At 49.0% G+C, this 20,944-nt stretch overlaps 10 protein-coding genes across 10 annotated transcripts; 6 read left to right on the top strand and 4 right to left on the bottom strand.

Annotated features, from left to right (window-relative positions):
- The first annotated feature begins 149 nt into the window (after positions 1-149).
- EURHEDRAFT_506413 (uncharacterized protein) lies at positions 150-1,954 on the top strand. Its single transcript, XM_040785858.1, has 2 exons — positions 150-471; positions 559-1,954. Exon 2 carries the CDS (start codon positions 594-596, stop codon positions 1,575-1,577), a length of 984 nt encoding a protein of 327 aa, XP_040636312.1. The 5' UTR covers positions 150-471; positions 559-593; the 3' UTR covers positions 1,578-1,954.
- Positions 1,457-1,954, bottom strand: EURHEDRAFT_415405 (uncharacterized protein). The gene has a single exon (XM_040782679.1). It carries the CDS (start codon positions 1,837-1,839, stop codon positions 1,666-1,668), a length of 174 nt encoding a protein of 57 aa, XP_040636313.1. The 5' UTR covers positions 1,840-1,954; the 3' UTR covers positions 1,457-1,665.
- Positions 1,955-2,687: 733 nt separating this feature from the next.
- On the top strand, positions 2,688-6,020 carry EURHEDRAFT_380094 (60S ribosomal eL13 domain-containing protein; the record flags this gene model as incomplete). The annotated part of the gene is made up of 5 exons (XM_040779245.1): positions 2,688-4,121; positions 4,995-5,028; positions 5,126-5,172; positions 5,306-5,464; positions 5,583-6,020. The coding sequence occupies 5 exons, from the start codon at positions 2,688-2,690 to the stop codon at positions 6,018-6,020; spliced, it is 2,112 nt and encodes a 703-aa protein (XP_040636311.1).
- Positions 6,021-6,351: 331 nt separating this feature from the next.
- EURHEDRAFT_517570 (uncharacterized protein) lies at positions 6,352-8,466 on the bottom strand (the record flags this gene model as incomplete). Its single annotated transcript, XM_040786576.1, has 3 exons — positions 6,352-7,321; positions 7,382-8,175; positions 8,359-8,466. The coding sequence occupies 3 exons, from the start codon at positions 8,464-8,466 to the stop codon at positions 6,352-6,354; spliced, it is 1,872 nt and encodes a 623-aa protein (XP_040636310.1).
- A 112-nt stretch (positions 8,467-8,578) lies between these two features.
- EURHEDRAFT_415402 (oxidoreductase-like domain-containing protein) lies at positions 8,579-9,763 on the top strand. The gene has a single exon (XM_040782678.1). The coding sequence runs from the start codon at positions 8,770-8,772 to the stop codon at positions 9,553-9,555; it is 786 nt and encodes a 261-aa protein (XP_040636309.1). The 5' UTR covers positions 8,579-8,769; the 3' UTR covers positions 9,556-9,763.
- A 1,441-nt stretch (positions 9,764-11,204) lies between these two features.
- EURHEDRAFT_517568 (Zn(II)2Cys6 transcription factor domain-containing protein) lies at positions 11,205-12,747 on the bottom strand (the record flags this gene model as incomplete). The annotated part of the gene is made up of 4 exons (XM_040786575.1): positions 11,205-11,858; positions 11,944-12,067; positions 12,126-12,634; positions 12,691-12,747. 4 exons carry the CDS (start codon positions 12,745-12,747, stop codon positions 11,205-11,207), a joined length of 1,344 nt encoding a protein of 447 aa, XP_040636308.1.
- Positions 12,748-13,075: 328 nt separating this feature from the next.
- Positions 13,076-16,559, top strand: EURHEDRAFT_380091 (P-loop containing nucleoside triphosphate hydrolase protein; the record flags this gene model as incomplete). The annotated part of the gene is made up of 4 exons (XM_040779244.1): positions 13,076-13,090; positions 13,164-13,682; positions 13,734-16,319; positions 16,374-16,559. The coding sequence occupies 4 exons, from the start codon at positions 13,076-13,078 to the stop codon at positions 16,557-16,559; spliced, it is 3,306 nt and encodes a 1,101-aa protein (XP_040636307.1).
- Positions 16,560-16,678: 119 nt separating this feature from the next.
- On the top strand, positions 16,679-16,969 carry EURHEDRAFT_462210 (uncharacterized protein; the record flags this gene model as incomplete). The annotated part of the gene is made up of 1 exon (XM_040784787.1): positions 16,679-16,969. A coding segment is annotated over one exon (291 nt), but the record flags the coding sequence as incomplete, so codon positions are not given.
- A 422-nt stretch (positions 16,970-17,391) lies between these two features.
- EURHEDRAFT_462065 (DUF3245 domain-containing protein) lies at positions 17,392-18,254 on the top strand (the record flags this gene model as incomplete). The annotated part of the gene is made up of 2 exons (XM_040784773.1): positions 17,392-17,564; positions 17,639-18,254. The coding sequence occupies 2 exons, from the start codon at positions 17,392-17,394 to the stop codon at positions 18,252-18,254; spliced, it is 789 nt and encodes a 262-aa protein (XP_040636305.1).
- Positions 18,255-18,900: 646 nt separating this feature from the next.
- Positions 18,901-20,896, bottom strand: EURHEDRAFT_462177 (uncharacterized protein; the record flags this gene model as incomplete). Its single annotated transcript, XM_040784784.1, has 4 exons — positions 18,901-20,144; positions 20,213-20,280; positions 20,340-20,438; positions 20,538-20,896. 4 exons carry the CDS (start codon positions 20,894-20,896, stop codon positions 18,901-18,903), a joined length of 1,770 nt encoding a protein of 589 aa, XP_040636304.1.
- Between the last annotated feature and the right edge of the window lie 48 nt (positions 20,897-20,944).

The following is a 20,944-nucleotide window of genomic DNA, read 5'->3' as shown; positions in this document are numbered from 1 at the left end:
TTGCAATAAATATAGATAGCGTGTGGTACCACGGTACTACAAACAATTACAAAGTAAAAATCATGTGACCTGTACATGTGCAAATGGATATTTTGCACAGCATTATTATGCCTCGAGGTTTCCAGTTTGGTCTTCACTACAGAGTACAGTTCTCTAGTACTAGTTAGTGGAGTGTACTGAGTCAGTAAGTTGTAGCTGAAAGGCTTAAATTGGAATGATGCCAGATCTACTCGAGACGGATATCTCGGCCACCTCGTAGATCAGGTTGGTTCAATGATCTACATCGCATGAACCACCTCGGTTGTGAGTGACAACCATCTTTACTAACAATGATTGGTGGGATAGAGACGAACGAGCTCATGTAGGTGGTTTCCGAGGGATTCAATTGTTGGGAAATGTCGGTATGCTTCAAGATATGAAATGTAGATCGGTCTGCGAAGGATATATAGTTGGTGCTCAGCCGGAATTTATGTGAGTCTCAAAACACTCTCTACCGCTCATTCATTCGAATTGATCACATCTCCTCCGTCCAAATGCGCGCGTTCTCATCTATCCTAGGCTATAGTAGTGCCCTGCTAGCGCTATGTCTTCCTATGTGTCTCGCCGCACCCTATCAACGCAGGAGTGCAGGCCCCTATGACAGCGCTTCTGTCTCGATTGTCTTCCAACTAGACCGCAACCAAACCTGGTTCGAAAACCTCGCGGTTCAGCGCAATGGCAGCATCCTCGCAACTCGCATCGACGTTCCAGAGCTCTGGTCGATTGGCCCAGCGACTAAGAATGGCACCAGCGACCAAGGAACAGGATCCTTGCTCTACAAGTTTCCCAACGCCACGAGCCTCCTAGGCATCGCGGAGGTTGAAAAGGATGTGTTCGCGATTGTCTCTGGTAACCTTTCTCTCCCCAGTACGATATCAACGCCGGGATCTTACAAGATATGGACCATTGATCTCACCGGCGAGAAGCCTCATGCAAAACTTCTCGCACCGATTCCCGATGGAGTCTTCCTGGATGGACTGGTTAAATTCAGTGATGATTTCCTCCTAATCACAGACGCCGCAAAAGGCGTCATTTGGCGCCTCAATACCACGACTGGAGAAAGCTCGCAGGTCTTGTCACACCCGTCCATGAAACCGGCGAGCGGGCAACCAATCCTGGTGGGTGTGAATGGTTTAAAAGTACAAAATGGCTATGTCTACTACACCAGTACCACCCAGGAGGTGTTTGCTCGCTTCCCAGTTGACGAGAACGCGGTCCCTACTGGACCTATCGAGGTCATTACTAGTGGATTCACCTTTGACGACTTTGCATTGGCAGACGACGGCACGGCATATTTGTCGACGAATCCTCAAAATGAATTGCTGAGAATCTCGCCAGAGGGAAAGGTCCGTCTCATTGCCGGCAGTCAGGTTACGAAAACCGTCGCAGGGTCGACTGCAGTTGCTTTCGCCAACGATGAACAGTCGGTTTTGTATGTCTCAACGAGCGGTGCGTCAGTCGAGCCGGTCCTTTGCAAGACGGTGGAGCCTGCCAAGATCTTGTCTGTCAGGCTGAGAGGTGCATCTTGGGCTGAGTGACTGGTCTAGTTTAGTCTATGCCTCCTGTAACTAGTACTGCATGTAAATGCATGCAATGAGCAAATAGTGGAATATTGATCTTGACATGTCATGTACTTGTAATGATTTTACATTCATACTCATGTGAGCAGAGAGTTCTGCACTCTGCATGGAGCATGCACTTGCACGCTGTAAAAAGCATAGCCTTGTGTTGTAATGCTGCATAGCCAGTATGAGTATGAAGAACGAAGATCTCCAGCATTCCACGTCTCTTTTTAACCATTTGACCTAATAACCAGCTGATTTTCCAGGTGCAAGAAAGCCGACTCTGGAAGTATCATAGACCTATAATTCATGACTCTTTCTCCAACCTGCAACACTTCGTACTCCAGACAAGTACCTGGTTGCTGGAGTGACGGGTGCCGGGGAATCGGCTGCGGCAGTTGTTTATGTCCCTCCGATCCCCACGCTAACCGCATTCAGTAATCGGGGGGTTTTGGCGCGCGGCTGGGCTCACGTGGACCGTAGCAGACAGTTCTTATTGGCTGCAAGTCACGTTTCCAGCCCCCTCAATAACCCCAGCCGGAGCTCTCAGGCATCAAAACGACCGCCCGCCGCATCTTCCTCCCACACCCGACCACCTCTCCATACATACATACTACTAGTGCATACCCCAGCCGGTTTCATTCATCCAATCCCCCTTCTTCATTTCTTGACTTTCATTTCCTTACATCTCTCGCGCTCTATTTATCGCCCTTACTCTGACATCTCGTGCATCCTTTCTCTCTTTGTGCGCGTGGTCTTACTCTGTCAGCCTTAGACACAACAACCCTATCGGCGATAAGCCCGAAACATCCCACTCTACAGTATTATCGTCATTCCTGTTTCTTATATTATCAACATACGCTTTGCATATCGCAAGTTCGATCTCTCTCCAAAGCCAAATTGCCTTGCGCGACTGCGACTCCGATATCGCATTGTCAAAAGTGTCGCTATCAAGTCGGGTTCAGCTGATCATTTCTCCCCGGTCTCACATTGTACGTGCTGGATGGCGCTCTTTATTCCTTTGTGCCGCGAACAATTGACTGATTTATTGTTTAGGGTGAGCTTCCGACAAATATAATTCAGATCATGTCGCAAGACAGTGAACCTCAGTTGTCGCAAGGTTCCCTTGCGCCTCCTGTAGAGTTTAACATTCCAGCAAATCAAGTTCAGCGGACAAACTTTGCTGCATCTCCAGATTTGGCGAAGACTGAAAGCCATACATCGGAGTCGGAGAAGAGCAAGTTACTTTCACCCCCTCCATTGTCCTCATCAGACATGACCCCTCCGCCATCAACGCAAGTACCAGGAGCTCCTCTTCGTCGCTCTCGGTCCCGATCCCGATCAAATTCACTCTTGGAATCCCAACCAAATATGGAAAAGTCGCTGTGCGCCGCATATGGGGCTTCCGAGAACCTGCCAACAGTCGATGATATCAACGCAGCCAACGAGCCCCAACTTCGCGCCATTTCCAAGGACTTGCTTAACATAGCGCAAGAAGCTCGCATGTCCTCTCTGCACTTCAAACTGCAACATAGCCTGTTATCATTCTCAAGCAATGAAGCGATCAAACGCGCTGAGGTCGAGCACCAATTGGCAAGACGTGAAGTTGAGATTCTCCAGAGCTCAGAGTATCGCAACCGTCATGGCCCAGCCGAAATTAAACCATTGCAGCCAATTTCCAATGCGGAGCTGGAATTGGCTCTCAGGAGAAATCAAGAACTCGAGAGAAATAATGACAGTCTTGATCGAAGACTGCGTCGCGCAAAGAGACTCATCGAGCAAGAAAAAGTCAAATCCGATATGCTCAACGAAGAAAACCAGCGATTAAAGGGGCGCATTCGAGACAATCGGCAACATTTCTCTTTGATGATTGAGCAAGGATCTATGTCTCTCAGTCCCCACGCAGAGCTCCACACTCCTCGCAGGAGATCCAGTCGCCACATTTTTGATCACAGTAATACGAGTAATCATTATAGCAGCCACCAATTGAGCAGGGAAGAAAGTGGCCTTGCGGCTCTTCTTGCTGCGGGCCAATTTGCGGACCGATTCTCCAACACTCAAGAATCCGCGAGCGTTGCTTCCACTCCTGATCAAAATTTCACGCACTGTCAGCATCCCAATGGCGACATTCATGGTTCCAATCAAGTGTTGTCTGTCCCTAGGACGCCTTCTCGCTCTCAGACAGCCCATCAGCAGTACTTGACTCCAGTGGGAAACACCCGCCAAGAGCAGTATGATCGGGATAGCACCATCTCTGCCTCGGATATCGAAGAAGCGGAGACTGTACAGGGAGAAGATGATGAAAGAGAAGAAGAGGCCCAAGGTTCGCAGGCTAGCTCACTGGCAACAGATATGCTTCGCCGCAACGCTGGGAGCCATCGTCAAGAGACTCGAAGTTCAGCCAATGTCCCAAAGACCAGCACACTGTTGCAGACAAAACTATTTGGCCAGGTGAAGAAAGCTAGAGCAGAGCCTGCTGTTAGTTTGAAACGCAAAGCAACTCACGAGGAAGAGCGAGGGGTAAAGAAATCCAAGGCAGTGGGACTTGGTATTGATGCATGGGGCAATCGCGCATAACGTCTCGCTGCTTTTCATTTTTCTATTCTTTTTTTTTTTTTTTTTTTTTTTTTTTTTTTTTTTTTGGCGTTCAACACCTCTTGGGCTTCCGGCTAGGTCCTGTACTGGCGTTTTGAGTCTTTGGTTGCTGCTAATGATGATTGATGAACGTATGCAAATATTGGACAGGCATGGTGTTTTTGAGGTTGGTTCAACTGTTTCGAGTACCATTGGGCTATAGGGTAGTCATTGGAGTCCGTTTTCGGTCTTGGGTAGCAACGAATTAAATAAAAGAAGGAACAAAGATAGCATCTCTTGAAGGGCGTAGTTCTTGTAGACGGACAGTCGTCTTACTAAGACGGTAACAGCAAGTATCCCTCGTTTAGAGACTCGGGAGCTGCAAACTGGCTATGAAATACCATTCATTGTAGCACTTGTGAATTATAAAATCAAACATGAGAATAAAAAAGAGGAAAACTGCAAGTTATATCGCTGTTTTGCCTTGTAGATGAAAGCCGCTTTCCGAAAAGGGAAAGTAGGCTAGGGCTCGCTAAGCGAGGCGGCTCTGCGCGGGCGGCCACACCAAAAAAAGTTCCGCCCAATATTGAAACGAGTCTTTCCGCTGGAGTTTCGAGATACGACCAGACACCTCCCACGACGACAACGACCATCTCCCGGACTTGATCCCCATCCGTCACAATGGTGCGTTTGGATCCCTGTTATTTCGATTTATCGACTTTTATTCACAGGTTAAGATGAGAGCTTCTCCGGGGCTTTTATCTTTGTCTGTATCGATTATGGGGAGGAAGAAATACTGATTGTGTGTGCGATATATAGGCGATCAAGCACAACAACCAAATCCTCAACCAGCGTGAGTGAGACCTTGGAAAGATTTTTGTTTTTTTTTTTTTTGTTTTGGCTTGCAAGGTTTTTATGGGAACCGATGGACTGATGGGGATTTTATACAGACTTCCGCAAGGACTGGCAGCAGCGTGTGCGCGTCCACTTCGACCAGGTACGATATCGACTTTTTTTCAAATCCTGATGAATCAACGAATTGTGTTATACGAATTAAACGACATATTATTATCGATTCGTTTTGGGAGGAAACATAAAATCTACGGTGGACTAATAAATTTTTCGAATAGCCCGGTCGCAAGCACCGCAGACGTGATGCCCGTCTCGCTAAGGCCGCCGCCGTCGCTCCCCGTCCGGTTGACCAGCTGCGTCCCGTTGTGAGATGCCCTACCGTCAAGTACAACCGTCGTGTCCGGGGTGGTCGTGGTTTCACCCGTGCTGAGCTGAAGGTAAATTTGCCCCTCGAAAATGGAACCGACAGCGGATGAGGACGACTTGGATCGCACGTCTGCTTTGAGTTCGATCAAATAGGGTGAAACGGAAACTTACGTGGTTTCGAATTTATAGGAAGCTGGTATCCCCGCCAAGCTCGCTCGCACCGTCGGTATCGCCGTTGACAACCGCCGTGTCAACTACTCCAAGGAGTCGCTTGTCGCCAACGTCGACCGCCTTCAGGACTACAAGGCTCGCCTGATCCTCTTCCCCCGCAAGAGCGGTCAGTTCAAGAAGCTCGACTCGTCCGCTGACGAGGTCAACGCCGCCAAGGCTGCTTTCGCCGCTGACGGCAAGACCGAGGGTTATGCTACCAACGTTGGCGCTTCTTTCCCCGTCAAGAACCCCACCGCCGAGGAGGCCATCACCGAGGTCAGCCGTGACAGCCTGCCCAAGGGTGAGGAGTCTGCTTACAGACGCTTGCGGGATGCCCGCAGTGAGGCCCGTCTCCGGGGTACTCGGGAGAAGCGCGCCAAGGCTAAGGCTGATGAGGCTGCTGCTGCCAAGAAATAGACAATTTGACTCTGTTAATGATGATCGGGTCGTTTTTCAAGTCGGGGATTACTAGTGTACTGTGGCATGGCGTGGTCTCTTTTCCTTTTAAACCTTTGTCGGTAAAAAAAATGCTCCGATTTTTAAATAAATGATGTCCCAATTTCCTGTTATATTTTATTTCTGGTGAAAAGTACCCGGAGTTAGGTTGGAGACTTGTTCCCTAAGGGAAGAACTGGCTCTACAAATGGTTTACTTGTTCGAAGAAAATATGCCCTATCTCTCCCACCTAGAATCATGTACGCATATCTATATGTACACAAATATTCCAAACAATCTACCCTCAATCCCATCACCTCACAGGCAACTTCCCATTGAATCCTTGAATATGGGTATCATCGAGACCAAACAACACTCCCACAACACCATCAACAGCTCGCACAATAGCATCTGCCTCAATGTCGTCATTAACGCCGTCATTATCCGCCCTCTGCTCTCCCTTTAAGAGAGTATTAAACAACTTCTTAGCCTCTTGTTCTATCTTCTTGCTTGATGCAGCCGAAGACGAGGTACTGATCTCAGGAAGTACTCGTGGCTCACTTGTCCACTCGTCTAGTATTAATGCGCACGAAAGGAGCATCCGGAAGGGTTTAGATGTATCTTTCAGAGAGAATATCATACTCGTGCGATCGAGATGTGGTATTATATGACGAAGATCTATTGTGTCTTCTTCGTGCTTTGATTCCCGGTGGTTGTGATGTACAAGTAATTTGGAATGTCGAGCTTCGATTCTCGACCATACTTGTGCGCGCGAGACAGATGCTTCCCAGTAGCGGTTGACGCCCCAGCAGAGTCCGGACACATCGAGTTTCAGGAGCGGATTTGATAGTCTGGTATCAATCCAGCGGCGCAGTCCGTCTGGTACATTGCTAAACCCGTCACTCTCCAGTATAGATACGGATATTAAGGATTGTGTTTCTGGGTTTGTCTCGTAGTTAATGGTTATGTTGTAGAGTTTGGGCGGAAAGGGTGGCCCAGTTGATAGTGTTAGGCTATGGGATTCGGTTAGGAGCGCTGATTTCGAGGCAAATACTTTGTTGGAATGTGCTGTTAAGGATAGCGGGGCGAAGACTGTCAGGTATTGCTTCCCTTGCGCATGTTCTTTCAGGGCGAAGGGGTTGGTTGGTAGTGGCGGTTCGTGTACGGGCTTGGGAGGTGCTTTTGAGGAGAATGGTAATAGGGCAGAGAGGACGGATGAGATTGGTGCGTTTGTTGGAGGTGATGATTGCTTATGGGAAGCATTTCCCGATGATAACAAGGAGCTGTAGCGTGGTCAGTAAGTTTGTCTGGCTTGAGATTTCGTCTTATTCTGGCGGACCTACATGAGTGTATTCAAATCCTTGGGCGACTCTGTCTTCATATCTGGGTTGTTCAGCTTCTCGGTCCATGCTTCCAATTCCGCAACGTCGCCCTTCAATCGCTTTAATTCAGTGAAAAGTTCTTTCTTGGTCTGTTGTTTCTTCAGGCCAAACTCTGACAATGGCGCTCTATCCGTGTTCAAATCCTTCATCGTTGAATCGTCGGTTGTATCGAAACTTTCCGGTTTCAATGCGCTTGGTTTGGCATCATCGATTCGTTTCCGAGCCCTCTTTTCATACCGAGCAGAAGGGCTGCTGCTCAGAAGCCCCTTTGGTCGACCAGGTGGCTTTTCCAGACCTAATTGTGTAGGTGTCGGGGGTAGCTCTGGTTCTTCTAGTCCGTCCAGAAATGAGGGATCTTGATTCATACTGTCTTCATTCGCATCGTTGCCCATTTCCTTCAATCGATCCCCAGGTGTATCTTCAGGGGACAGGTCTGCTGTCTTGCTCTCCAGTTTCGCCTCAGGAGCCTCAAATGCTAGATCTAACGGCCCGATTTTCCCAGACACCCGTCGCGGGGGAGCAGCAAACGCACTGCGCGGCGATAATATCGAACTATCCGTTGGACTCGCACCAGGAGCTATCGACGGCCGGAGAGCCTTCCTATCGCGCAAACCGAACGTCCTCGAATCCATTAGCTCTTGCTCCTGCTGCTGACCATTCTCGCTGCCGTTATGCGGCGGTCTCGTTGGTGAGCGACTAAGCGCGCGTGCTAGAACGTCCGGATGTGATCTTGCTAGACTCGCTTTCGTTGGTGACTGAAAGGATGAGCGATATTGGTCCAGTCGACTGTTATTTTCGTGGGCTTTCCGGTTCGTCTGCGACGCGTCGATTGTGGCAGCTGTTGTCTCGCTCGTCTTGCGCCGTTTGGCTGGAGAGGAGAGCATTGTCTGTCTGGGCCACCACTTTCACGGGGGAGCTGTGCCAGTGTGTGTACGTACTTGGTAATTAGGCGTAATATGTGCAGAGCATGCTGGGTGTCGTATTTTCTTGATGCCGAATCGCGAATCGCATCTGCTTGGTTGAAGCACGTCGGCGATCTTCAACATTTCCCTGGGGTGTTTGTGTTGTTTGCAATTCGATGTCACGTGGTTTTATGTGTATTCGTCCGTAATCTTTACATGTTGCTCAGTTCTATGAGAAGTGGCACTTGATATACGTATCCTTGGCTGTACATAACCCTATCATGTTAAAAAAGCCACTAATGTTAGCAATCTGAAGTTTATGGATGCGACGGCCGTCGGGAAAGGAAAACGAGAAATCTCGCTAAATTCCGGTACGTCATAATCGGCATGTATTATTACAGAGCGCAATAACTGCTACTTTTCACTTCCACCACCAGCACCAAATCCATGATGGAGTGGCTTCCAGTCGCTGCCAGGAAGCAATCGCTTCTTGGAAGAAGCCTTTTGAACCGAACACGCCCATTCCTCTCATCGCAAGCATCACGTCCTCATTACGCCTTTCCTCCGAGTTCCCGACGCATGAACTCTCGTGAGCGTACAACCGAGGCCGACATAGACGGCGACGAAGAAGAACCTCGCCAGGTATACCCTTTGTCGGGCTACTATTATGACATCCTCGCAACCAAATCTCCCTACCGTCGGCAAGCACCTACCTCGCGTCCCGTCCCCACGAAACCCGATACACCAACACCAGCCTCCACGGTCGAACCGCAGTCCCCAAAGGACAAGATGTCGATTGTCTTCGGTAGCCGGCTTCAAACCCCCGGACGTTCGTCGCGATATGACGCAGGCAATGTGCCTCCTGAGTCGATGTGGAAAACTATCAATGGGGTTGCGATCCCGCCGCGGCCGTCGGAACCGGATAATTGCTGTATGAGTGGCTGCGCTCATTGTGTATGGGATGATTATCGTGATGATATGGAAGAATGGGCCAATAGGCTCGATCACGCGAAGGCGAGGGGTGTACCGAAGACTCCGGATATGCGGCAGAATAAGAGGGCCGAGGTTGAAAGTGCGAGTATGAGTATGGATGATGATGGGGGTGGCAGCGAGGCAAATTGGCCTGTGGAAGACCAAAAGGAGGATATATTTGCCGGTATTCCTGTGGGAATTCGGGAGTTTATGAGGACGGAGAAGAAGTTGAAGAAAAAACACCAGGAAGCTACAACATGAGGACTGGGTTTAAGGGAGCGGAAGAATGAAGAAAAGCTGAGCTCTTTGCCATTTAAACTACTATTTCGTTTTGTTAGATACCCTGTGTATATTGGTTAGCATTGTGAGGAGTCATGTTCATGGGTTGGAATCTATAGGAATATATAAACTGTATAGTGACAGGACCGAAGAAAGTGCGTGAAATAAACGAAATTGTTCATATATACTGGGTCTCCTACAGCATTTGCTACCTTCCTTCCAGTTCCAATGCCCAGTCTTTGCTGCTTTTGCCCTGACTTTGAACATGCCCCGGCCCTGACCGTGAGGATATATGCTCTCCATGATTGGCTGGTCTCAGTTATAGACGCTAAGCCCAAAGTGGTCATTGATCACGATGTATATAACTAAACCCAAATGGGTCACATACCACGATGTCCCCATAAGAACCATTCAATGGGGGCATTAGTGTAGAAATTATGAGGGGACAATGGCCATACATAAGGGGGTGGAAGTAGCCCGGTTTTCTTATATTCGTCCTCTCATTCAACATACAAAAGAATCAAGCTCATCTCACTTCATTTGAATTGAAATTGTGAGAACCACCCATCATGGCTGCAAGCTTCTCAGCAGAAAGACAGAATCTTGCAATCCTGGAAATCATTCTCTTCTCAACCATCCAGGTGGTCCAATTCACCACAAGATTTGTACAGGAATGGCGATTCTGGCATCACAAGAAGAACCGAAGCATTGGGCGATGCTTGTTCTACTCTTGGTTTGGATTGATAGGCTTGCTGGCTCAGCGTAAGTGAGATAGAAACATACCAGAAGGATGGATAGACAACTGACTTGAACTATCATCAAGTTCGCATCGCCGGGTCTGCAATGGTGCTTCTCAATCCTCAGCCAAATAAGTCTGTGTTGATCGCTGAATACTTTCTGCAAAGCATTGGTCTTTCGCCGCTCTTGTTTGAATTGAGCTTCATATTGCTGCTCAGGTACGTATGTGGTTGCTGCCATTACTCGGGAGCAAGAGACTAAGGTCTTTTTCGCGAGTCATATAGCGGGCAGGCTGGAGGAATAGGCCCAGGAAAATCAAAGTACCCTAAGTTTATTCGTTTTGCACTTCATTTCTTTCGCTTTCCGATATTCATCAGCCTAGTTTTTGTCATCGTGGGAAGATGTATCAATATCCGCGCTTGTGATATTGTGGGATCAGTTGTTCTTGTCATCATGTTCATCACCTTTTGTTGTTTTATTGCTATGCTTGCAGCAAAGTCTCGAGCATGCCTCACAGCGATTTAAATACTGAGGGGTGCTGTTGACTCTGGCAGCACTTCCTTTTCTGGCAGTCAGGGTTATATACTTTTTGCTCGGAGAGTATGGTCCACCTGGTTTCAAGCAAGTGATTGGCGACAGCCGTGTTGCAATTGAAATGGGGCTCTTGATGGAGATTATTATTGCCATGATTTTGTTCACAGCACGCATGGTGATTGAGCCAATTTGGTCTGTTGGAGGTGGCTATGGGAGAGTCCCATCGGGATGAGATGAATGGAAGGTAATGTCTTGCTGTGGGTGCACGGTAATCTTCAGATAGGCCCGGGAGTCGTGAGGTAGCGAAGAACTTCCGCACATAATTTGAACATAAATAGTGCCCCTCGATCAGGGAGAAATCAACCAAACCTCTGCGGTTGTAGAGCTGGATAGACGTTCGAAAGTCGTATAAACCAGCCCTTGATCCACGGTTTAACCACAGGATCAGCAACTTCGAACGCCACCCGCAAGGGAAAGGCCATTTGGTACGGTCCAAGGAAACCCCTGCCATTATGTTCGACGGATTTGCAAATTTGGTCTCGAAAGCAAATGGTGATTGCCTCATGCTCGCCGGGATAGCTGCAAGCTTTCAATATCTCACGTATAATTACCGTGTAAGAGTAATAACCGCAGAATACCGATGCATTGGTTGGATCTGAATATGAGAGGACCATGGGATACAGTTTGTCTTCAGAAGGTGAAATGGTTTCCCTTGGGGCAGGCGCGATGCGTGAATATCTGTCATACCACGCATTCAACTTTTCTTGCATATCAAGAGTGCGCTTGAGAGTTTCCGACATCTGTGCCCACGTCTCTGGACTTTCTGGGTCCGCCTGTTTGAGAGAATAAAGTTTATGTATAAGACTTGGTGCGAATGTGAAATACACAATAAAATCTTCAATTAGATACCCCAGACCTGCTGGTAAGGATGTATCACAGTGCTCCTTCATCATAAGATGCCAGTTCTTCGAATTTAGGAAGCATTCTTGACCGGAAAATACGGAATTCATGATCTGTCTAGGTGTCAGGCCAGTACAGCCAGGGTACACGGAATACCGGTACATACAATAATCCCACGGGAAGCCTTGAGTAAAATACTGTCAATTCGTTTCGGTAGCAATCACGTCCTCGGAATTCAGCTAATCGGCTCAGCCCCTTGGCATGCTTCATCCAAGATTCAGAATCTTGTGTGTTGGAGAAAAGCACATTTTGGTCAGAATGACTGACAGGGTGTATCCAAAAGGCTGCGAGTGCAATATCTCACCTCATATAAGCATGACAGAATCACTGCGCAGAAGATATCTGAAGAGACGCATTCTATGGGATTGCTCAAAGATCTCTGGAGTCTGTGTAGAGCTTCCACATACGCAGACTGCCCATACTGAATGACCTGTCTGTTTCCAGTGGCATTGCCCAAGTGATGAGCAGTAAAAGATCTGATAGTTGCATCCAGTGTTTTGTTCCGACCATAAACAGCCGGAAGAAAACCAAACCAACGAGTGACGATATGGGGTGAAGCCGGAGAAGACGGTGTCGAAAAATTATCAATCAAAATACTTATGCTCTGCTGGATATGCTGCAATGAAGATTGGTTAGTGTGTTCTATCAGTGGCTGATACACCTCATGGGATGCCTCTTGTATATGAGATCTTGCAGAATCCGTGCCAGCTCGACGGCGACGCTGAGCACGATAGGGCTTTCCAGGCACGATCTTGAAACCACGATCATAACCGGGGCATGGCCTTCCGTAAGTTTCACATCGTTGACACCCTGGACGTCTCTCATCGCACTATTTCCCGTCAGAAATGCCCTTAATCATAGAGTTTAAGGTCCTAAGATACCGACCTTCACCCGACGCTGAACACAGAGCAAGCAACCACTACTTCGAGGTATCCCAACCATTTATTAGAAAATCCGTAAAAATCTCGACAATAGAGGGCATTACGAGGAAGTCAGGAAGATGGCCAATTCCAGGGTACGGAAAAGCGTGCCAAGACATCAGATCGGGGAACGCGGAGGAAAGAATGGCGATATTTTCTACAACACCGTCGAGATGACGAAGTCCACCGTCCTTTGAGGACTCTTGGTTTTCTTTCTTTTCATTTGGAATTCTTTTTTTTTTTTTTTTTTTTAAAAAAAATATTCGAACTGCGACCAGTCAAGAACGGCTTCATTTATGGAGCGTTCGCTGAAGTGCCCCGCCTGACGTTCGAAGGCGTCTCGCGCAAGAATGCGAAGCTATTTGGTAAGTGCTTGGAAAACGCGATCGCTCATTCATAGGGAAAAGAAAGTACTGATTTAGCATTCCCTGAAACCAGCGAGTCCCGAGCACACTTCTGTCCATCAAAAATAGGTTGTCGCAAACCAAGTTCGCTTTCCGTCGTTCCTCCGATGTCTGTTCATTCAATTCTCAGCGTTCCGCTTCCTGTGTAACCCATATAGAGTCTAGAGTCTCAGGCGCGACCCTTCGTGAGCGGAGGCCAAGCTTTGTAGTAGCAAACCGATTGGGTTCACCCATTTGCTATTCGACGAGATTCGAACCAATTCTTGGATTGCCGGTTTCTGTTGTCGGAGAGGACGACCCAAAGGATACAATTGAGGACCCCGATTACGGCGGACGCCATGGATTGCTCCCACAAGACTCGGACTACAATGGCTTAGGCAAACGGCTTGTTCAGTCTCCGCTCGAGACCATACGTGCTGAATTTGAGAAACACAAACTTGTGACAGTGGTGACCCACTCCTTGATTCTGGAAACTGTGGTCATCTATTCAATCAAGTGCCATGTCCATGTTACCGGCAAACCCGTGTTTGCAAACTGCAACGGCAGGACGGAGGTATGTAAACAGACCTTTACTGCTTCTTCGTTGACTGACGACCCCTTTTAGGAAGAGGCGGCACGCAAGGCTGCCCTACTCATCGTGCAAAAAATGCACACGCGTGGTACATTGCAAACCTTGAATCGCTTGAGAGAGAGCGGCAGCCTCGAGCTCGTAATGAGCACAAACCTACTCGCTACCATACGCAGCACCCTACCGAATCTAATGCGCGTAGGACAAACTCCCGTCGAGAGAAGGCGTTGGTTCCTCCCTAGGACACTTGCAAGAAGTCCAACTGAAGCTGCAGGGATGCACAAGCAGCTCTCGGACCAACAGCGTCAGGTGGCCGATCTGCCAATCAACGCCATGAAGGATCAGATCCTTGACATGATCCAGAACAGCACATACAGCATCATTGTCGCGGAGGCTGGTGCTGGGAAGTCGAGCCAGCTGCCCCAAATGCTGCTCGATCATGCAATTGCAGGGTCAGCCGCGGATTGCAAAATCTTCTGTGTACAGCCATATCGAATTGCCGCGTCTTCGCTTGCTCGACGGGTTGCCAGTGAGAGGGGCGAAGAACTTGGACAGAGCATTGAATACAAAATCCAAATTGATGACCATCTTGGTAAACTCGGAGTACCTATCACGTATTGCACAGCCGGTGCTCTGTTACAGCAATTGCAGCTTGCACCCTCCCTTCTTGATTCGGTATCATACATTATTCTGGATGAAGTTCATGAACGAACCATTGATATTGACCTTACAATGTTCTTTTTAAGGAAACTTATCGATGAGCGCCGGATAAGGAAAACTCACACGCCGAAGGTTGTGATTATGAGTGCGACTCCAGACACTGATCGCATTGCTTCTTATTTCGGGGAGTCAAGAAAAGGTCATGTTGTACGAGTGCCTTACCTTTACATCCCGAGCTCCAGTCACTTAGCTAAGAAGCAATACCTTGATGACTTATTACCATCTTTACAAAATATGTATCCGGAAAGCATATCATCCCCGTACCTTCAAGAGCACAAGACGCGGACCTACCTCGGACGCCATTACTTTCAGTCTAAGAAAAAGAAAATGGTTCGCAACTTGAATCCAACCAAGTCTGATCTAACGTCCCTCGAGGATGACCATTTTGTACCTATAGGCTTGGTATGCCTGACAATCAGCTATGTATTGTCCACTACCGACAAAGGCGCCATCCTGGTTTTTCTCCCAGGTCTGCCGCATATCACCGAAGTTCACAGGACTCTTCGACAATACGGCAAAGGGCTTGGGATTGATTTTGCCGATCCAGGAAAAATTGAGATCCTGCGACTGTATTCCAATCTTCCGGATAGCTATGACGACGTTTTCAGTGAGAGCCGGCCAGGGTGCCGGCGGATCATCTTGGCAACAGACATCGTCGAGACGTCTGTCACCCTACCTGATGTTAGGTATGTGATTGACACGGGCAAAACCAATCGTAGGGTCTATGATCCGCAGGCGAGATTCAGCCGGCCACTTTGTCAGTGGGTTAGCCAGTCCAACCTTGCCCGACGTGCTGGTTGGGCAGAACGGGTACAGGGTGGTGGATACTTTGCTTTGTATCCGCGCAGCCTGCTGCCTCTTTTCCATGCCAATCCACCTTCGGAGATATCCCATGATGGCCTCCAAAATGCTTGTTTGATTGCGAAAAAGGCAGACCCTAGCACACAGGTTGAAGTCATCATGGAGCAGTTGATTGAACCACCAGGTAAAGCTCGCGTCAACGAAGCAATCCAGAATTTACAATACCTACGAGCTATGAATTTGCGCAATCATCCTACAGTGCTCGGTGATATTCTGTCTGAAATACCATTGGACCCTTGCCATGGCAAGCTGATCTTGCTGGGCGTCATTTTCCGCTGTCTAGACCCTCTCATTATCCTTGCAGCTCTGGGAGGCGACTTGGCCTTGTTCCATACGTCGCGTGGCATTGGGCGGCGCGCGGCATCGAGGGATTGGCGCATTAAGTATTCCGAGAACAGCTGGAGCGACCACATCAGCGCGATTAACGCCTTCAAGTCCTTACGTAAGGTGTGGTACCAGCAGGGAATTCCAGAAACCTTGGCGCGTGCCTTTGGCCGTAGTATCAACTACGATCGATTCCGGGAAGTGCTGGACACGGCACAGGAGACACACAGGATCCTTGTTCGCGCGGGAATCATCCCTCAACATTTTTACACCGACGATGCCCAATTCCGATTTGGCGGTCCCGAGATGAACGTGAATTCACATCACGTCGCCCTGATCAAGGCCTTGATTCTTCAATCCACATATCCCAATCTCGCTGCGCCGGTGCGGCATGACGACTCACTCTACCGCACCAGGCGTCACAACAAGAGCTTCCCTCATGGATTTGGGGTGAACAGCATCACACCACTGCGGTGCATGCTCACTTACAACAAAGACTATACGGAACGTTTCATTGCGGACAGAGTCATTCTGGGTAACACCAGCCATCTCACCCCGTTGGCGGCATGTCTATTCGGGGGACGACTCCGGGGGACCAGCAATACATTGTGTATGGATGAATGGTTGGAATTCAGTATTCGAATAAGTGAGGGCTCTGAGGAGGATAGTGAGCAGGCTGCTAAGGAGCTGATCGAGTTCCGTAAAGCACTTGGTAAGGTTAGTCGTTCTCCCGATTTAGTCTTTTCATTACCTCTTACTAACTTCACACAGGCGACCATTACGGCCTTCAAAGCACTCACTATCCCATATAGGAACGTAGTTCAGAATTCTCCGCCTCCGAAATCCAACGTAATCCGGGATTTCATTCTGGATACTGTTTCGAAGAGCGTCGTAGACGTTCTTGATCGAGATGATGAGAAGGTCCCCATTGCTGCGCATGCACAGCCTGGCCATTGATGGAGATATCACATGTACATATGTATATTACAAGGATATGGTACACTACATCTGTACTATAAACAAAACACAATAGACAATCCTCTTGTGTTCATATACTACCTTAATGCCTATCAAGGGAGACAATACACCATCTTCTCTTTGAATGCCGAAAATGGCGACATCAACGAAACAAGCTCTACAAGGATCTAGAGCTAGATGGAGTTATGAGGCCCACTGCTGCAGAGGAACACCCGCGAGGACGACTTCTGGGAGAGCCCAGAGCTACCAAGGCGCTGCTACAATTCCTAGCTAGTACCAGTGTAGCTCTACCTCGAGCACACCTACAGCGAACGGCAGAAAGGGTCCAGAAAGATGATGAATGGGGATTGGAATCATTGGAAGAGGCAATTCAAACAGGAGAAGGATAGCAGGAAGGGTAGCCTGAGCTGAAGTCAGCCTAGGCCGCACCCATCCTGCACGAAACACAAGGAGAGCACTGTGCTCGAAAGCCCTGCGCAAACAGGCGGTCTAGGGCGAGGAAAAGGATCAGAAGGAGTATGGAAGGGGGCTAGTGCCCCAGGAACTTATATGGATAAGAGACTGTAGGATAGCTAACGGCCTCAAGTCCACGGATAATGGTCTGTCATAGCTCTAGGGCTCGGTATGGACAATAAACTTGATTAAATAATAAATAATAATACTACCTTAATTCCCAATACAGTGACAATGCCAAGCCCAAGTCGGTCCCCCAGGCGGTAACCATACTGCCGCCCATATCAAAAGTTTCCATCCATCTTAAGATTCCAATCCAACACCATAATAGCGGAAACGAAGAGGAAAGAAGGGCAAAATGTCCTCAACAGACATAATCCTTAACCGCGCAAACGTTGCCCTCGCCCGCAGCCAACGCCTCGTTGCCTCATGGCTCCCTCCACAAACCACCGAAGAACAGTCCTCGAATACCAAATCAGAAGAAGAGCTACGGAAAGAGGAAGATGAGATTTTTACGGCTGTTCCGGAGACGTACGCCCTGATCCCCTTTTTCTTCATCTTATTTGGAGGGCATTTGTGCTAATGTATTATGTTGGTGAATAAAGACTAGGCGTAGGAGCCCCCCTCCCCTCCAAACTCCCCGACGGAAGCTGGAATCGCGCAGAACTCGACTCGAACGATGCGCTGCGGAGACAATTGCTGGGCAGGAATTATCAAAAAGTTATGAAGGAGAAGGAGAGGGAAGCTAAGCAAAAGGCCTCTGCGGGTGCGGGTGCGGGTGCGAATGGTGATGCGAATAATTCGACAGATTTGGGCGGTAATAACGATACGGTTGAGGAAGATGATTATGATGAAGAAGACGGGCGGACGGCGGCTGTTGGGAAGAAGTTTGCGAAGGGGCAGGGGCAGAGTCAGGGTCAGGGTCTGACGAAGAATCAAAAGAAAAAAAATAATAAGAAGCGCAAGGCTGCGGCAGAGGAACAATCGCAGTCGCAGTCGCAGTTTGATGCTGCGGGAGATGCTCCAGGTGGTAGCAATGGTGATAATCCGGGGCAAGGGAAAGAAGAACTTGAAGGCCAGGGCGATGTACAGGACTCTTTAGCGAAGCCAGATGCAGGGACATCAGGATCATCGTCGCGACCAGCTCCGAGGAGGAAAAAAGCGACCAGTTTCTTGGATGAGATACTCGCTGAGAGATCTAAGAAGAGAAAGAAGAGGTGAACGTCGTGTTTGTGAAGGATATATCCATGCATTGCTATGACTACATTGTGGACTATCTTTTGGTTTGTATACACGGAGTACAGGCAGGTTTGATTCATTTCCTTACCGTTCTTATGTCAATAATATCAATTTTACATCTAGGGTCAGAAATGAACGGCCGACCTAGAATGAAATCGTATGCACGAACTAATGCCATTATTATTCAAATTGAAATTCACATCTCCAACCTGTGACTTTAAATGCTATCGAAAACAGTTTGTCCAAGCTTTGCTCCACTCAACCAGGGTATAATGATAGTAATATGGCGAATCGACATATGCTGTTCAAATCCAATATTTCGGACTTTGCAAAAGGTCGATATAAGGTGACAGAACGGGAATGTATGCTTTGAACCCTCGTTTCAAACATGCAGGCGGATAATGGCTTCTTCAGGAAGCCACCCTTGTTATAAGTAGAATATACACAAATATGGTTTATCCAAGCGGGGATATTAAATAAATCAAAAGTCGCAGCACAAGGTAATGCAGGGAACCAAAGGACCACCCAGAGGTCTCGGCCAGTCAATTGATCTGGCTGTAATTATACTCAAGAGCCACTGCGCGAACTGCCACAGGCAGTCCAAGAATTGCTCAAAACCGATGCTAAATCATTCCAAACGTTTTCGCTTGCGGTCATCGTTCATTGCTTGATCCTCATCGGGTCGCTCAGCGGTATCAGCCGGGTTGAGGAGCGAATGAACGTTACTGGCCATGCTGGACCGTCGGGTTGCTGGCAGGGATGACTCGTGTCGGGGATACCGGGGCCCAAACGTCCAACCATTATCGGCACTGAGCATAGACGACGAAGGTGCGTCGGCACTCGTAGGCGGGGTTATGTTGCGTGAATGCGGAGGTCTACGCGGGGCACCCATTTCGTACTGAGCTAAAACATCTCGGACCTGTTGTTCACTGGAGGTTGGAGTGCGATGTGGTGACGGAGGCCAGTGGGGCGGCGGTGGTACTGGTGGGTGATGGGTCGAGAAGGGCGAAACGCCCGGTGGCGGCCAGCCGTGCTGGCGAATATCGGCGGATGTGTGTCGTCGCCCAAGGTTGGGTCCTGGAGGAGACGAGACGGACGAAAGTGGGTGAGGCATCGGTGGCTGAGGTGTTACAACAGAGGGGACCTGGGGACGGTTATGATTCGGAGAAGGATGGGCAGCAGCACTGACGGAGCCATAACGACGCGGAGAAACGGCCAAGTGTGGAGGCAGAGGGGGCCGGATCATATTGGGCCGGAAAGAGGATTCGACCACCGATGGTCGACGACTATCGTCCATTGGCATCTGTCGAGGAGAGAGCGGCGCGCCCGGTGGCTCGACGGAGACGTTCGCAAAGTAAGGCGGCGGCTGCCGCGCTGCGAGATATGGATCATGAGGGTTCTCCAGGGCGCGGACAGAATCAAGGTGTCTTTCCAGTTCACTTTGCATACTGACGATGTCGCGATACAGAGGGCTATCTCGATCAGGAACCATCGCTTGTACGAATCGCGACATCGAATAACCCCAGTGGTAGCATCTGGATAGGCCCTCTGCCATTGCTTGACATCTCGAGCTGAGGGCCATGTTTCCCTCTTCTGCGCGACCCAGGCGGTTATACATGTCGTAGAGCGAATGTTCGAGCGCCATCAAACGTGTCTCCGTAGCATCGGGAACCGGTTCGGCTGGGGTACCGGGTTGCGACGCGGCGGTGGTCTTATGGCCGGGGAATGAGTCGCGGTGGATCAGAGCGTGACGAGATGCCCGGCGCTTGATTTCCCTTAATCCTACTAAATCTCCGCGTTTGAAGTTGCCATTGCCGTGTTTGAATTCCCAGAGCGCGGAATCGGGAGATCCGGTGTGGAAGACGTCGCTCACTAAAGAAACCCAGTGTTAGCGTCGGACAGATGGTTACTGAAGCAAAAGCGCGTCCGATTTACCATACCTTTGTGAAAGCCGTACATGTTGAGTTGTCTGACAAAGGATGAAATGTTGGTATGCTTGAAATATTGCCTAAGAAGGTATCAGCAACCACAAGCACAAGCACGGGATTATAGCAAGGTATCACTAACGCGAGAACTTTTGAGAATTCGGATGTGGGAGACATGACGAAGCTATCGTTCGAGCTGGACCAGGAGATGAGATGCTGAATGCTAGGATCCTCGAGCATACTACCGAGATGGTCAGTAAAGATGACTTGCTCTCCATTGACTGACAGCCAAAACTACTATATGCGACTGGTACCGATCAAGCAGCGGGAAAATACATACTTGTATAATTTGTGGATGAATGCCGTCTGTACGACTTTGGGCTGCTGGGCAGCAGCGGCAGCTCCGATGGCCTGGTTCGGGCCATTGCTGTTGTTATTGGTATTATTGTTGCCACTGTTGCTCGCAGTGTTCAGATCCGTAGAACCATTGGGCGCATTGGAATTGGAGTTTGCGCCATCGGAATTGGGAGGCGCAGCGCCCCCGGTCGACGGAGTTACATCCATTGGGTCACCGGACGACTGATTTGAGCCGGTCACGGACGAGGAGAGGACAGGAAGATTGCGAGTCTTGCCGGGAGCATGGGTGGTGACCGTGGGAGCAAAGGTAACTTTGCTCGGGGGATCGGCGAGACCACTCATTTCGCGCGACGGATGACAGACGGCAGGACGATTATGGAGAGGACGACA

The sequence above is a fragment of the Aspergillus ruber genome, assembly GCF_000600275.1.
Source record: "Aspergillus ruber CBS 135680 unplaced genomic scaffold scaffold00026, whole genome shotgun sequence".
Classification (NCBI taxonomy): Eukaryota; Fungi; Ascomycota; class Eurotiomycetes; order Eurotiales; family Aspergillaceae; genus Aspergillus; species Aspergillus ruber.
Note: the sequence above shows the minus strand (reverse complement) of the source record. Positions and strands in the feature narration are given on the sequence as shown.

What these genes read in the sequence shown, in the direction of transcription:
- EURHEDRAFT_506413 (XM_040785858.1), top strand. Translation starts at nt 594, where the DNA reads ATGTGTCTCGCCGCACCCTATCAACGCAGGAGTGCAGGCCCCTATGAC.
- EURHEDRAFT_415405 (XM_040782679.1), bottom strand. Translation starts at nt 1,839, where the DNA reads ATGGTTAAAAAGAGACGTGGAATGCTGGAGATCTTCGTTCTTCATACT.
- EURHEDRAFT_415402 (XM_040782678.1), top strand. Translation starts at nt 8,770, where the DNA reads ATGATGGAGTGGCTTCCAGTCGCTGCCAGGAAGCAATCGCTTCTTGGA.